This window comes from Fusarium phalaenopsidis (genome assembly GCF_050370095.1).
Source record: "Fusarium phalaenopsidis strain FUZ10S chromosome Unknown contig_32278, whole genome shotgun sequence".
Lineage (NCBI taxonomy): Eukaryota > Fungi > Ascomycota > Sordariomycetes > Hypocreales > Nectriaceae > Fusarium > Fusarium phalaenopsidis.
In genome coordinates this window covers 818,529-834,569 of record NW_028145417.1, presented here as the reverse complement: position 1 = coordinate 834,569, position 16,041 = coordinate 818,529, and the positions used below count along the sequence as shown (strand labels likewise).

The 16,041-nt window shown below is 53.3% G+C and overlaps 5 protein-coding genes across 5 annotated transcripts; 2 read left to right on the top strand and 3 right to left on the bottom strand.

Moving 5' to 3' along the window:
* On the bottom strand, positions 1-7,107 carry LRP88_00872 (U4/U6-U5 snRNP complex subunit PRP8; the record flags this gene model as incomplete). Its single annotated transcript, XM_083237576.1, has 1 exon — positions 1-7,107. The coding sequence occupies one exon, from the start codon at positions 7,105-7,107 to the stop codon at positions 1-3; it is 7,107 nt and encodes a 2,368-aa protein (XP_083106081.1).
* A 1,112-nt stretch (positions 7,108-8,219) lies between these two features.
* LRP88_00871 (uncharacterized protein) lies at positions 8,220-8,610 on the top strand (the record flags this gene model as incomplete). The annotated part of the gene is made up of 4 exons (XM_083237575.1): positions 8,220-8,232; positions 8,286-8,321; positions 8,390-8,505; positions 8,557-8,610. The coding sequence occupies 4 exons, from the start codon at positions 8,220-8,222 to the stop codon at positions 8,608-8,610; spliced, it is 219 nt and encodes a 72-aa protein (XP_083106080.1).
* A 208-nt stretch (positions 8,611-8,818) lies between these two features.
* LRP88_00870 (Sin3 associated polypeptide p18-domain-containing protein) lies at positions 8,819-9,595 on the bottom strand (the record flags this gene model as incomplete). The annotated part of the gene is made up of 2 exons (XM_083237574.1): positions 8,819-9,449; positions 9,510-9,595. 2 exons carry the CDS (start codon positions 9,593-9,595, stop codon positions 8,819-8,821), a joined length of 717 nt encoding a protein of 238 aa, XP_083106079.1.
* Positions 9,596-9,938: 343 nt separating this feature from the next.
* On the top strand, positions 9,939-11,031 carry LRP88_00869 (mRNA splicing protein PRP18; the record flags this gene model as incomplete). Its single annotated transcript, XM_083237573.1, has 2 exons — positions 9,939-10,655; positions 10,708-11,031. 2 exons carry the CDS (start codon positions 9,939-9,941, stop codon positions 11,029-11,031), a joined length of 1,041 nt encoding a protein of 346 aa, XP_083106078.1.
* A 337-nt stretch (positions 11,032-11,368) lies between these two features.
* Positions 11,369-13,016, bottom strand: LRP88_00868 (26S proteasome subunit RPN7-domain-containing protein; the record flags this gene model as incomplete). Its single annotated transcript, XM_083237572.1, has 4 exons — positions 11,369-11,599; positions 11,653-12,414; positions 12,470-12,750; positions 12,947-13,016. 4 exons carry the CDS (start codon positions 13,014-13,016, stop codon positions 11,369-11,371), a joined length of 1,344 nt encoding a protein of 447 aa, XP_083106077.1.
* Positions 13,017-16,041: the final 3,025 nt, after the last annotated feature.

Genomic DNA, 16,041 nt, shown 5'->3' with positions numbered 1-16,041 from the left:
TTACGCAAAGTTGTCCGATCGGTCCACCCAGATGTCCTCCAACTCCGCAAAACTGTGGAAGTGCACAGGTCTATGCTGGTCGCTGTAGAATGGGATCGGCGTATCCAGCTTGACGTGCACCGGCTTCTTCTCCATTCCTGCGAACGCACTGCCCATGAAGCTGTAGTTCCACCTACCATCATCCGGTACCAGGAAGAAACCCCTGAAGCGCGGGCTCAGGAGCAGCTTGCGCTTCTCACCCATGGTTGTCGTAAAGCCCTGGGGCTGGTCGCTCTGAATGTCCTTGTTCTCTGCACCCCACTTGTAGCCAGCAGGAGTGAGACCCCAGGCGGAGAGAGACACACTGCCGGGCGTGAACGCCACCGATACCGTCACCGTGTTGGTCTTGTCCCACTCGCTGTGCGCATCGAGGAGTTTGGAGTGCTCCGTCACATCTGTGGCAGACATGTACGGCAGTTCGTTGCCAGAAACGGTGTGGATGACACCCAGGGGCTCCATGCCTTCAAGGAACTCGCTCTGAGGGAGCTGCTGCGGTAGCTGCACGTTGCGAAGGCCACCGATCTGGGGGATCATGACGATACACTTGACCTCCTTGACCTGGTCGTTGTCTGGTGCTGATGAACCATACAAGTAACCAGCCACCTGCACCCTAAGATCCGCAATGGTGATGAATCGCTTTAGGATGTTGTTAGGCATGACGTAGGTAATGTCGTCCAAATCGTTGTCTACTGATGAGACGTAGATGTTCTTGGCTCGAGTCCGCAGGTTGGATGTAGCGATGGCCCGGGTTCGCCACTCGGTCTTGGAAGCAAACGTCTGCTGCTCAAACTGCGACGTAGTCGTAACGATAATCTCCTCGCCGTGAACGTTCTGCGTCTTGGTGGTCACGGCCGTCAACTGCGCCTGTTCCTGCTGCTGCTTCTCGATCTCGGCTGCCTGTTGTCGCTGCATGGATGGAGCCGAAATCTCCATACCAAGGATAATGTCTCGCACTTCACTGGTAGTCAAACTCGACACATTAACATTGTTCTTCTTGCCGTAGTCGTTCAGGATGAGATCTCGGAGCTGCGTCTCAACCTTGATCCACTCCTCGTCCGGCAGAGATGGCCAGATGTGGTGCTCGTGGGTGATGACGGTCTTGTCGGGTCGAAGGATGAGCTTCGTCTTGTCCGGGTTGACGTGGAGCGCACGGAGGATAAGGACGAGACGAGAGAAGGCAGTGTAAGACGAGATGCTCTTGAGCCACTCATCGTACAGGTTGAAGAGCACCATCTGAGGTTCAGTCGCACGAAGGATCATGTCTCCCAGCTTCTCTACCTTCATCGCAGCCTGGAAGGGCAGTTGAAGCTCGGATGCTCGGATCGAAATGTTGGGGAAGTCGAGCAGATGGACCTCGAGGGGATCCAAAAGACCCTTTCGGGTCACGATCAGCTGCTTCGGCTGTTCCTCCACAGGCAGAGAACGAATCAGGGCAGCCACCTCTTCGGCAGTCTTCCACTTGGCCAGCTGACCCAGACGTTTCTGTCCGGCCCAAACGCTAGTGTGAATAATCTTGAGGAAGAGCTGACCGGTTCGAGGGTTGAAGATGAAAATAGCACCGTTGATGGGTTTGGTTGTCAAGTTGCCCTCGAATGTCTTGTGGATGGTCACACGGTAAACGTTAGTGTCATCAATGAACAGCTGCGTCTGGTTGCTGAAGAGTTCCGAGTAGTTTTGTGAGTTGAGGAACTCCTGGTTGCTCTCAGAGGCGTACAGCTGCAGACCCTTTCGAATACGCTCCCGCAGAACGTACAAGGCGGGATTGGCCTTCATGATCTTGGCCATGGCTTGTTGAACAAGGACCTTCAAGCCAGGGAAGTACATGCCATAGGCAGAGTACAGGTTGTAAGCAAGATCGATACCAACCATGAGACCGGTAGCTGAGGGGTAGATGCTGGCACTGTCGGTTGTGTAGTCGAGGTACTTGGCACGGGTATATCGTTCAATGTCGTGAGAGTCGTAGTCACCGTATCGAAGCTGGACATCAATCCAGAACTTGTTGGTGGTGGTGGGCTCAATGACGTCCTTGGTGTCGTAAAGGAGAGATGGTCGTGTGACATTCCACTTGTGGTTGGAGAACAGCAGAATATCGGCGCAAGAACTGTTCATCTTGTACGACTTTCGAGGGTGAATGGTCTCCTTCTGGACTGTCTCGATGCCGAGAGACTCCAGCTCCTGGTCAAACACCTGGCACAGATCCATGACGACGGACTCGTGGATCTTCTGCCACAAATGGGCTCGGAAGATCTGGATAAGCGAGATCTTGAGAGTAGGGATCTTTCCGTGCAAGAAGATACCCGTAAGATCAAGCTGCACCTGGAAACCGACGTAGACGTTGGCGCGGTTGATGGTGGGTGACCACCACAAAGTGAATCGACGGTTAGGAATTTGGTTCAGACCGGAACGCTGAGCGTTCGTCAACTTCTTGAACTTCATGGATTCTTCAAAACCGCTCGCTTTTTCCCAAAAGAGACCTTCCCATGATGGGAAACCGGTGGCTTTGAACAAGGTGTGCTCCAGGATAGTTTCCACACCACCCAGGGCTTGGATAACATCGGTTCGGTAAGCGTTGAGATTCCAGAGTTTTCCGTCATGACGCTGACTAGTCCACCAGAAAGGATTGTTCTTCATGAGCTGGTAAACCTTGAACTCTGCTCGGGCACGGAAACCCTTGTCGAAGCTCAGGGTACTTCGGTCCTTCTGGAACAGAGTGTTGATTCGAGGGAGACCACGATCCCAGCTATCCTCAAGATCCTCAAGAGTAAGACGACGATTCTGTTGATTAGCCTCGAGACGCTTCTGCGAATACTCGGTCCAGACACGCTGAGAGTCGATGAACTCAGCCTCCCAGGGGATGATGTACCGGAAGATGTTGGGAATCAAAGTCTCTTCATCATGAGTCATTCCAGCTCTGTAATGAGTAACACCAGTGTCGGTTTGCTTCGACCAGCGCTTGTCACTTGCGGGAATGAGGATGTGAGAGCCAGAAATCATACCAAGGCCACCCAGCTCCTTGGGGGTATAGAAGACAGCAGGGGGGAAACGAGATGGCATCTTGGAGTTCAGACCAATCTTGACACGAGTCTGAATCTTGGTCTCGCACTTGACAATAGTATCAAGCAGGTCGACGGTGGAAACGGCTGCCTCTCGGTAGTAGGTGAAGAGTGCGATCAGGGCAGTGTTCCACTTGTTGGCAATCTTCGTGAAAGTAGTGGAGCCCGAGGACATGAGAATTTGTCGAATACGGTTGTTGAACTTTTGGATATCCTCCTCAGTGACCTGCAGGAAAGCATGTGCTGTTCTCTCCTTGGTGGTGTTGTCGACAAGAGACCAGACACTGTCCTTAACTGGGAACTCATCGTTCTGGTTCCGAATCTTTGGCAGAATACGGACCTCAAAGCCGCACATGGAGAACAGCAGGTTAGGGTTATCGCGACTGTAGACACTCACGAAGCTGTCATCCCACTCAATCGTTGTCACGGATCGAGGCAGACGGTTCTTCATATCCCAGAAGACAGCTCGGCCAAGGTTCACGTCGTGACGCATCAAGCGCATACGAGAGTCTCGAGGCCAGCACTTCTTGCTCTTGTATCCAATAACATTCTCAAAGTTGGGATCAGGCTGCTCAGTGAGGAACCGCTGGATGAGGTCTCGGGACTCTTCAGCGGTAAATCGGAGGAAGATCCAGACCTTGTCGATGTATCGAGTGTAAAGTCGGATCGGATGGCTGGTTTCTGTCTCGCGGTCACGGAACTGCAAGAAGTCGTTGGGGCTCTGAGGAGGTCCAGCAATCTCGCTGGCTCGCTGAGGTCCGAGCAGGAGAAGATCCAAGACAAGACCGTAGTACTGGAACACGAATGCAGAGAACTGCAGACCACGAATCATGCCGTAGCTGTTGACATGGTTCATGTCCTTGTACGTAAGCTGAACGTTGTTCTTGGCTGTGATGTAGTCGGCCAAGTTGTGGTCCATGATCAGCCTCAGCAGAGAGTTGAGCAGCGTGAGCTCCATCTTCTCATACACCTTGGAAAGCTCCGTCTCGATCATGACATTGCACTCGCCATTTTCAGACTGCCAGACACCACCCAGGTTGTTAATACCTTGCGCCCACTTGTAAACCAACAAGGGGGGAACCTCAGAGTCTGAGGGCTTGATCCATGCTGGGAAGAGGTGACGCTGGTCCGCCTGGTACCAAAGGTACTGATCCAGATAAGCATCGCTGATCTTCTCGATGGGCTCAATGTCATAAACGGGGTTAATGGTACTGTAGTTGTCGTTCATGTCGATGTTCACCTCCTTGAAGGCACGCTGGGTAAGCAGGAACCGCTTGATGCGCTCCAGAGTTGTGCCAGGGCTGTCGTAAGCTTGCTCAATCAACGCCAACTCTTCTCGTTGACTCTGGTTGAGGCGGCCCTTTACCGAGTAAGCTTCCCTCAGACGCTCGAGAGCGAGAATCAAGATCTTGGTGTCGTGCTTGTAGGAAACACTGGGGAAGGGGATGGGAGAGAACTTGCGCGACTCGAGCCAGTGCACAGTAGTGGTGTAAATGGCAACAGCCTCCTCAGACGAGACATAAGGACCGTCCTTCATGTGGTTGTGCTGTCGCTCTTGCTCGGCCTTGAGCCAAAGACGGGTCAAACGGCCGACGTTCTTCTTCGCCACCGTCTTGTCGACCGTGGCGCCTCTTCGAATACGCTCACGGTTGTAGTGAGCGACCGAAATCCACCAATCAGCCTTTGACTTGACATAACGAAGGATGATGTTTTCGATGGGCGCAGGCAAGCCAGGCACCTTCCAAGGGATGTTGCTCTTCCAGCATCTCCACGCCTCAGACAAGTGCTGGAGGACGGTGTTGACCTTGTTCTGCTTGATACCCTCGGGCATCATGTCCATGAGATCAGCCATCACAGACGCGCGGAGTTCCAAATCGAAATGGGACTCGACGCGCTGCTTTGTGACAGTCTTAGCCACTCCCTTGCTGTGTCGACCCTCGAACTGACGGGACAGGAGGTTGCCCAGCCATCGTTCGAGGAGGGGAATAATACCTCGCATAAAGAAGAGCCAGACTCTCCAGGCGGGAGCCCAGAAACCACAACCAGGACCCTTGCCAACCGGTCCAGAGTTGAAGCGGTAGTAAATGAGATGCTTCAGATCCTTGCAAGTTCGGATTTGGTGCATCAACTTGTACTTGTATCGGTACATACCGGTGAGCTGACCGACATGGTTGAAGGCGTACAGGATACCATCAGCGAGCTGGAAAGCATCGATGTTTCCAAGTCTGTATTGCACTTGAGCATCGACAATCAGCTTTGTCAACCTCAAGATCTCACGCATCAGATGGAATGCGTTTCCGAAACGAGACTTCTTTCGCTCCTTGGTTGTCAGAGTCTTGACGGGCTTCAAGTTGAAGTTGTAATCAAGATGGAGGTATGTCAAATTCTTGCGGTGGATGAGAAGGTTGAGCATGTTGAAACCCTGACGGCAGACCTGCAGACCAGCCTCAACCCAGTCGATTGTTGTCTGCTGGAAAAACTTGGTTTGCTTGAGAGATCGCAGCAAGTTCTGTTTGTTCTGTGCCTTGGGGGTCTTCTTGTGAAGCTCATTGAGAACAAAGTTCTTAAGGAGCTTCTGGTACGAAACTCGGACCTTGACTGGAGGTCGGTCAGATGGAGGGTGCTCGAGATACCACTGCTTAACCAGAGGCACGTCTTGTGCCCGCACCATGCTTCCCGAACGTCGATCGAAGGGATATGGCGCCCACCACAGCTCGACCGCTGACGATGTGTCCTCGTTCTCAAGGTCTTCATCAGCAAGGAATGGCTCCATGCCAGCAGGGAGCTGGAAAGCATCTTCCTCCGGTTCCTCGATGTTTCCAGGTCCAAAAAGCTCATCCTCGAGCGAAATCTCGACGTTCTTTGACGCGACAGTTCGTGAAGAGATGGGGTTGATTCGGCGATCGAAGTGGAAGGTCGGCAGGTCGGGGTCATCAGCTCTGTTGAACACAACCTGGGGGTGAGAGTGCCATGACAGGTGCACACTTCTCGGGAGAGAGTTGTAAAGGAAGGGGTAGGCCACTCGGAACTCGGTTCGAATGGGGTTTCGGAAGATGATACGGTCGATGGCGTTGAATTCGCCAAAGTCCTCGTCATTAGGGTCGATATCCTTGTATAGGGGCTCGAATCGAGGTCCACCGGGCAGAGCGACGTTGAGGGCCTTGGCTGTTAATAGACTCTTGAGGTCGAAGAGGTAGAAGTAGTTTTTATCCACCACATCCGAAACTAGAGGCCGACTGAGACGGAATAGTGTGGCCATCTGGGGTAATGTGAGGTTCCAGGACTTGTAACTCGGTCCGTTGACATGGGGTGTGTCCAGGAGGGGTCGATGGTCGTAGAACCATTCGTAGACTGCCGCATCATCATCCTCATCGAGTTCCATCTGGATAGGCTCCAGGGGCTCAACATCCTCCAAGTTCTCAGACCACGACAGGGGAGGTTCTTCGTCATCAAACGGCGGGAATCGCATGCGCTTGAATAGTCGTCGATCGGCCTTTTCCTTTCGCATAAACGTCCACATCATTGCCCACTGCGCAAAGAAGACGGGCTCGATGACTCGAGGAATCTCGTTGACGAGGGTCAGGCAACCGTTGACGTGGTATAGGACCTTGACTTCGCGCGCCGACTCCCAGGGCATGGGCATATTCTCGAGGAGCTTCAGGACCGCATGAGGCATGAACTTGAGAGCTCCCAAGTAGCTTCGCTTATCGTTCGTGTACTTCTTCTGCGAAACATCACCGATATCCTTGACGATCTTGCGCAAGTGCTCCGGTGGCATGTCCGCCTTCTGTGTCTGCACAAACCCGCCCTTCCGCTTCTCGCCAAATCGATTGCGCTGATTTCGAACCCATTCTTTTTTCTTCTGGGCGAACTTGGCGATCTGGGGATCAGTCGGAGGGCGATAGCCTGGCGGAGGAGGTGCCGGCGTCGAGGGGGGAGGAGGTAGTGAGGACGACGGCGGAGGAGGAGGAGGAGGTCCCCAGCCGGGGGGTGGTGGCGGGGGATGCTGCGACATGATGATTCCGCGATGCGCGCGCAGCGACAACCAAGGCGGAGATGAAGTGAAGTTCTTGGTGTATGGTCGCCTCCATCGCGACAAATTCAAGTTCTGGTCGCAGGGGCGACGCGCTAGGTATAGTGGGTCCGGTCACGTGGGTCATGCAGCAAGGCAAATGAGCACTGCGCAGGCATCAAAAACTTGACACCAAACTCAGTTGACATAAACAACTGGGCGGACAGCTATAGTGACAATTATCACGCAAGGTGTACCGCTTATTTCTACACCTCGCGATGATCACTTTTGTCTACTAGCGTAGAGGTCAAAGGATTTGATAAGGGCCTGGGATGGTCTTCAGAACAGCATAGCAGGAATACACAGCACTGGCAAGACTGAAGCTTGTACCGAAGCTTTAATAACATGCCAATTAGGCTCCAGTCGCCATAAATCGCGCCGCAATGGCCTCAACAAAGCTTCTTCCGAGCTCCCGCCTACATGCCATCGTGTGTGCCCGGGCATCATTTGTAGGGTGTACATGTTCTTGAGACCCGAGCTCGATGACAATTCACGGGTGTCAATTGCCGGCTTACGGTATCTTGTTTTAAATTGTATCCTTAGCTCCTATGCCTCATTCCTCTGTGTTCCTGGGCCACATGTCCTGTCGAAGACATCGTTGGTTAATTCATATGTGCTAGATCATACGAACTCTGGAATATATCTCAATGGCAACCAGAGCTAGATGACAATACGAGCACGACGAGGCTTGATGCAACCATGGAAGCACATAAACACAATGCTTACAGTAAATAGTAGAGAGTTGGGATCCAAAAGAATATTATTTAACTAGAAATTCAAGTTATTCGCGTAATACATGCTTTCCAAACATCGCGAACACATTCTCCCAAGTTCACGACGGGTTGCTACAGGGTACTTACCCACATATGTGAATCGCGCCCGGCTGTGATCCTCAGCTCCAGCCAATGGCGGCCACTGGAATTGCGTTACCTAAGCCTCGAACCTTCAACTTCCGAGCATCGTCGTCCCAAGGTAAACGACCTCCAGCTTGACCACCACGACGGCCAATTCGCCCCCGAACCGCACCAGCAAGACACCCGCTGCCGTCAATCAAAATGGCGCACCTTAGTAGGCTCCTCAATACGCCGAATTGCTGTCCATCGCTAACCACCGCCCGACAGACGTCAAGCCGGACCCGGCTTACCTGAAGTATCAGGGTGCGTGACTTCTCCCCGGCTTCGACGACAATCGCCCTCCCCCGAGCCTTTCTAACAGGATGGAATAGCTATGATGAAGACCCGTCACCACTACTTTCGATGGACTCCCCGAACCGCCAAGATCACCGTCATCTACGTCGCCGTGATTCCCGCCATCATGGGCTACATTGCCTACAAGACCGACGTGAGTTTGCCGAGGAGCACGGTACACGGACCGAATCACTGACAACACAAGGGACTGTGGGACTTCCGAGCGAAGCGAAAGGGCGACCTCATCTACGAGAAATAAGTTCACTTGATGCCGGAGATGTGGGAATTGTACATATAAAGCGTCCAGCTTGGGATAGAACCCATGGTAGGAGTTCAATGGAACGAAGAGGTCAAAACGACGGCATTTACAAGTCTTCAATGACGTGAAATTTCGGATGAATTGTCAAATGGCAATTGGGTATAACGCATGACGCCGCCAACCTAACAACAGCATGGTCCTCACTTTACTACCACCTCCCTCTGCCTCTCGATCTCTCACCGGGGCCATCTGGCAGCGTCTCGCCTCTCCTCCACTCGCCCATCGGAAATCCGCCCCCGATATCGTCTCTCCAGCCGCCTCGTCCTCCCCGAGATCCACCACGACCAAAGCCATTCTCCCGGTCCCGAAACCCTCCTCGCGAACCACCTCGGCCTTCACGCGGACCTGGGCCTGTCTCCCTTCGAACACTCGACGCCGGAGCCACTGATCCATCCGAAAAGGGTGGCAGAATAGTGCAAGAAATGTAATCGCCCACCACGAACCGCGCGTCGCTGAGTGTCTTCTCGACATCCTTGGGCCCCCTCATAGGGGCGTCCATGTCGACGTCTTCTGGTGATTCCGTATCCGGCCCTCGCTCACCTATCACAATGCTGCCAAGGTCCTTAACACCAAACCGGGGAGGCGAATTGGCGATTGCACTGGTGTTGCGCAGATCTGGAAAGACGAGTTGGAATACAAGACGAGTTCCAACAGCGGGGGAGGGGAAGGCGGATGGTTTGGCGGCTGCTAGTTCGAGAGCCAGCTCGTGGAGGGTGCAATCCGGCCATGTGTATACAGAAATGTGCGCCGGTTGTGTATGCGATGCGAATTCATCTGGCCTTTGATAGTCGTTGGTGAGTATTCGATCTTGAGAGCAGCGGTTGGTGGGCCTCCAGTACCTGTGAAGTGCTCCAGTTCGATAGAAGAGCTGTAAGAGAAACGGGGTCGTGTCCTCGCGCAGCGATTTTTGCTGTGGAGACGCCATATCTGAAGGTCTGATCGGTAGGAGGTGAATATGCCTCCCAAAGTGAAATTAAATTATCCCGAGATCTTTCGTATATCGATAGTTGTAAAAGACGAGAGAGTTGAAATGCCATCACGTCCTGATGAGTTGGCCCATATTCAGCCGGGGTATAACCGCAATCGATAACCATGTCGCGACCAGGAAACTTCAAGATCCATCAACTTCAACTTTGCGACAACTGCTGGAATCGTTCGAATCCAAGACCTTTAACGCTGAGATCCACAAAAGACGGAAACATAAGTTGTATTCAACCCCACACCCACGACAAACGCACCCTCGTTAGCGACACATCTCCTCTATCACCATGGACTTCGCGGCGTTGATGAACAAGGAGCTCTCCAAGTCCAAGAGCAGCGGCAGTAGCGGCGACAAGAAGTACCTCAAGCGCTCAGAAGTTGAAGCCCAACGCAAAGAAGCATACCTCGCCGAGCAGAAGGCCCTCGAGGCCGAGCGCGAAGCCAAAGCCGCCGCGAAGCGCAAGCGCGAGGAGGAGGTCACCGCCGAGAACGCCGCCCGTGAAGAGAAGCGCCGTAAACTCGCCGAGGAGTCGCGCCGGAGACGTGAAGAACAAGAAGCCGAGGAGGAACGCGCGAGGCGGAAGCGTCTAGGCCTGCCGGAGCTGGTGAAGGCCAAGAGTGAGGATGCTGAAGATGGTCTCCAGGGCAGCGAGGATGTGCCAGAAGAGGAGCTTGTCGAGAAGCTAAGAGCGCTCGGCGAGCCAGCAGTGCTGTTCGGAGAGAGCCATACTGCAAGGGTCAGAAGATATCGCAAGTTGACGACGGTGGTCACAAAGGGGCCGATACCAACAACCCTACAGCTGGTGGAGGAGAAGGATATGAAGGTCGACGGTACGGTACCGCAGGACAAGGAAGGTCGCAAGTGGCTCTTCCGGCAACTGGCGAGCTACTTCACCATGGTTCTGACGGAGTATGAGCGGGCAATGGAGTCTGAAAAGCGGGATACGAGCGCCAGCAAAACGGCATACAATGCCATGGTACAGACTCGTGAGAATATGAAGCCGGTATGTCTGATTGCCTTATGGACACCTGGAACTCAAAACTAACCCCCTACAGCTATTTCGCAAGTTTGAGCAAGGAGAACTCGACGACGACATCCTGACGCCTGTCATTGAGATCGTCCAGGCTCTCCAAGAGCGACGATACGTGGACGCCAACGACGGATACCTTCGTCTGAGTATCGGAAAGGCGGCCTGGCCCATTGGTGTTACCATGGTTGGTATCCACGAGCGAAGTGCTCGAGAGAAGCTGCACGACGGCGAGAAGGGACATGTTATGGGCGATGAGGTCACGCGCAAGTATCTGCAGAGTATCAAGCGCTGTCTCACCTTTGCGCAAGTGCGGTGGCCACCTACGGATCTGAGGCAGTTGATGGGCTGAGAGAAAAGCTGGAAGCAAGATAGGAGACGGAAGACTGGATGCATTTTATATATGATACCCCCGCAACGACGCGGAAGACGTGAATACCAAATAACTACAAAGCAATTGCCAGTGATCCCATTTCAACGCATGCCCCTGTACGCCTGATCTAACTCTAATAGGGCTACCCATGCACCTATTGATGTGTGATTTCGTGGTGACCGGATACCTAAACGCCCGGATCGCAATGGTGCAATTTCGTCTCTCATATTTTGTGCTCTTCCATCAAGCTTGGTCTTGAAAGGGATCATCTGCTGAGCTTCTTCTAAAACCTTTTAGAGCGGCCGACGAAGTTCCCCTAAGCTTCAGCAGCGGCGCCTTGCTCGGATGCTTTAGATTCGTCATACCAAGTCTCCTCAACTCCTCGACCGAGAAGAGGTGGCTGCCTCTTACCCACAACCTCAAGCCCGGCCGAAATTATGCTGATGCGGCGGAGTCTCTCCTTGGCCTCCAGCTCGTACTGGCGGGCGACCTCAATAGCACTCTTCTGCATCTGGAGACGGGGGTCAGGCTGGACCGCGATGAGCAACTAGGCAACCGTTAATAATCTGTCATCGTGCCGGGGACATGGGTTGATGTTACCTTGTTCTTCGAGTCTAGTCGGGCCCTGAGCGTCCCGTCCCGAATCATAGATACGAGCTCGTTCTCGATGGACTCCCCCTCTGGCGCAAAAGCCTGGTTCAAGTTGTCCAGAGTGGCACACGAGAAGGGGATAAAGTACTGAGTGATGCACTTGCTTCGAATCTGCGTGTAGATCGCCGTGACATGTCGCTGCAGATAGATATCCAGCATGTAGTCATTCCGGAACGACTCTAGAATTGACAAGCAGGCTGAGTATCTACCATTCACGAAGAGGCTGATAGCTTTTCGGACATGAGGCTCGTGCTCGAGGAATGATCGGAATGATGGGTTGTCTAGGACGCGAGCCTGGAGTTCCTTTCTCTCCATGGTGGCCAACGCCAGTAGACCTCCGTACGTTGCGATATCATTGGGACTGGCGATGTGGTTGTACTGGGTGGGAGGGATATCGAAGTCAATCTGTAGGAAGTTCTTGGCCGCATCCGAGTAATGCTTCAACCCAAGGAGGGCAATACCGGATACGAGCTTGGTAAAGGGCTGATAGAACTTCTCCTCCTCACCACTCTGGACTCCAGTGATTTTGCCGAGACTGTTGATTACCATGGTCCAATCCCGGCGATAGAGATAGATGTTGACAAGGTGCAGGCCACAATCGATGATGTGCTTGGTTGTCGTCACATCCTGACGCATGCGGTTGTACGCCTCGGCTGCCTCGCTAAGCGATCCTATCTTCTCAAAATGCTCTCCAAGCTCCTCGTTGCCCATCTATACATCTTAGCACTGCCCGATCCTGTGTTTTATACTAGGGGAAGAAGCCTACCCGAATGCTTTCCTTGATCAAGTTATGACGGTATTGCTTAAGTTCGGCTTCGAGTCGTGCGGTTTCGGCTCTGTTCGCGCGATCGGTCTTATCGACCCAAGCCTGGTCTTTCTGAGCTTCTGGCTCCCCGGGAGCCGCAAAGCGGATGCAGTCCCAGGCATCGTTATACTGGGTTATGTCTGTGCCAGCCTTGGCCTCAGCAATAGCAGCTTTGAGGGCGTCGACACATAGCGGTACCGAGGACTTTGCGATGTGGAGGAGACGGTCGAATCTCGTTCGGCCTGGGCACGGGAGCTATTAGCGGGGTGGAAGAAAACCGACGAGGTTACTGCAACGTACCGGAGTAGTTCTGGATGTAAAGATCGAGGTCAAGCTTGGGTTGCTCTGGAGGGAGTCGAGTCAGCATTGTACTCGAAGAACGGTAGATTCACGAGGCTCATGATGTGAAGAGCATCTGCTGGCGGTGGCTGAACGAACCTCTAACGATGGTACCACCCTGGTTGCTCATCAGGGTAAAGAAACCCAGCAGAGAGTTTGACGTCGACATGGCGAATGTGAGTGTCGGCAGTCAAGGCCCTCGAGCTCATCCGAGGTTAGGAATGTGAAGATCAGAGAGCTCTGGAGCTTGACGTTTGGAGGGTCGCACGCGTTGGTGGCCTTGCGATGCTAGGCTGCGGTGGGGGTGGAGGAGCTGGGGAATTACGTGAGGTGGGGGAGCTCGGTGAGACCAAGGTGAAAAGGTGAGTGCAAGACAAGGTGAGTCAAGATTGCTTGGCAAAAATGTCTAAGAAAGATCCTTCAATTACGGCTCATCATCCCTCAAACTCAAAATTTTATCCATGATTCATAAATGAAGTCTACAATAGTGATTCTGTGAATCGTTCCTCGCAGTCGATAACGATTATCTCGCTCAGCATGTACCCTTCACATTTGGGCCAGAGTGCTGTGGATAACAGCTACGAAATACCGCCTTTCGTCGACCGCTTCTCTTCTCCGTCTTCACAGCTCCGATGCCGGTTTGCGGAGCCAAATCTCGGTCCCGAAGCGGCAGGCTGCTGCGCCGTAAAGCAGATACGGCGGCCGACTTCACCGTCTTGCTCGATAAACACTTACACTGTGGTCGGGCCAAGACGGCACATCGAGCCTGGGATTCACAACGTTGGCGGCTGGACGTCATGATATTGGCTCAAGAGCGTTGCACTCCGCCATTTGTCGTTCTGCAAGAAGCGTCTGCGATATCAGCCACGAGAACATGCCATTCATTGGAGGGCACAGGAATCTCGGCTTCCCCCAAACTCGGAGTCATCTTTGGCATCCTGCGAGTGGTGGATTTCGCGCCGTTGCTGGCATCAATGCGCCTCTGTCGTCATCTCACCTTTGACCAAAAGAAAGCCAGGTGACTAGCTGGGATGATTGAGGCTTGAAGTTATTCCCGTGGTCTTCTAGAAGCAGGGGAGGAGAGACAACGTTGCAGACGGGCGCGAGGTTATCCACCATCGTGCATCAGATGAACGAGCCATGCCACAAAGACAACTCCGGCACTTGATGCAGCCATCGTCCTAGCGATATCGCCACAAATTCGAGGACCCAGAATCCCCAGAATCAACCCCCAAAGTCTGATTGTGCCAAGCATGACGTCGTTGGGGATGTGCCGGCTTCCCGGTGCATTGCTTCTTGTGTCCCGCGTAAGCGAGAATGTCCATGTTGAGGATATCGTAGAAGCAGAATGGCATTAGCTGGACGCTATTATGAAGAAAATGCGTCGTCAGCAGGGGTGGCATGATGGGAGCACCTCACGACGCGAAAAAGAAAATGGCGCGTGTAAATATGGCCAGGGAGGATTGTCCTGTCTGGGAAACGATCAGCGGCGTCACTCGACTCTGGACGAGAGACGACGGCCTCAGTTTACTCGAGAGTTAAGATTTTAAAGTCTTGGGTGAAATATTTAGAGTACAAGAGATGTAAGCCATAAGGCTGAACGAGCCGGCACGCATGGTTCCATCTGCCCTTCCAAGAAGCATCGTGGAAGAGGTTGAAACAAAGCTTTAGTGCCAAGACCAAAGCCAAGACCTCGTCTCAGCGCGGTTCTCTGCACAAACTCGTTCGCCTTCTCTCGTCCGGCGTGCTCCGCCCTTATCGGCCGAAGAGAGAGCCATGCCGACCCAGAAAAAAGGACGACGGTTGTGCATGGGTCTGACGTGAAAAGAACCACCGAGCACCTTTTCAGCCAATGGGTTTGCCTCGCGACTTGAAAGTCGGGGCGAAGAAGCGAACAAGGTAAGAGAGAGCCTTGCCTGTTGAGGTTCGTCCCATGGAGGGCGGAATGGCTTGGCGACCCAGCTGAAACCCCGTGCCCGGAGCAAACCCGGGCGAGAGCCGGAATGTGAGAGGGCAGGTAAAAGGAGAAGGAGGGATGATGTCATGGACGAGAATGACTCTGAAAATAGTCACCGAGAATAGAGGACGCGCATATTCTTGACAGACAAGAGACGCCGCGGATGTCAAGTGGGACGCCGTTTCGAGTCCATTCTTTACTCGGCCATACTGTTAGTTCATTACGAGGCTTCTTGAGTCTGGAAATGCGGCATGGCACGTCGAGACCAGGATTTGCGGCATTCGTGGCTCCCCCTGCTCCTCGTGTGGCGCCCACCTTCCCAAAAGGCCCCGGCGAAAAAAACGACCCACAGTGCCGTGTCAGCCAGGCACTGGGCGGCCGCCATCTTCCGTGTCTCCCGGAGCCGACGACATGGTTGCTTCCAGATTAAGCTTGCTCAACATTCGACCCTAGGGCTGAGGCTCGTCGGGAACCAGCGCAAGAAGGGCCTGCAGACTCGCTCTAGCTTTGCTGTTCTGCTGCTTGTCCATCAGGAAGTGACTGGTTGTGCCCGTACGTCATGATGCAGAACATGCCATCTGTGTGGCTTCTTCGGGACCGCCGTACCAGTGAGAAACGGGGTGTGTCAAAGAGTCGGCCGCAGTGCGGTCTTGGGTTGCTGTCTCACCTTATTCCACACAATTCGAGTGCTCACTACTCACACACGGGCCACTGCTCAGAAGGTTGTAGGTTAAGGTATGAACAGAGTTGGGCCCGTTTCTTACTGCTGGGAGATTCGCGTAGGTGACACCGGGCTGTCCGGACCTAGATGAACCAGTGATATGTTACTACGAAGACTTGGCTTTCCTGACGTTTGATATTCGAGATGCCATCGTTTTCTTTCACGACTGGCATTGTCTGCGAGTGAACGGAAACTCGCCTTGGAGAACCCTCAAATTCGTCTTACACTGCCACGAATCAAGTCAGAATTGGAACGCTTGACAAAAAGATTTCTGATGCCCAAGCCGTGAATCTCTCGTACGATGTAGGCTTTATTTCGGCAGCTATTCTTATTGAAATCCACCACCGCAGATAAAACGGGAACACGACATCTCCCCACAAATCCTGGCAGTCTCCGTTACGGTCCGCTCTGCTCAACCACTCCCATCTCGTGTTGGCATCCAGATAGAGGCCTGCCCATGCAGTCTCATCGAAGTGGATGGGGGATCTCGCTGACGATGGTGGTCTAGAGCCTTTG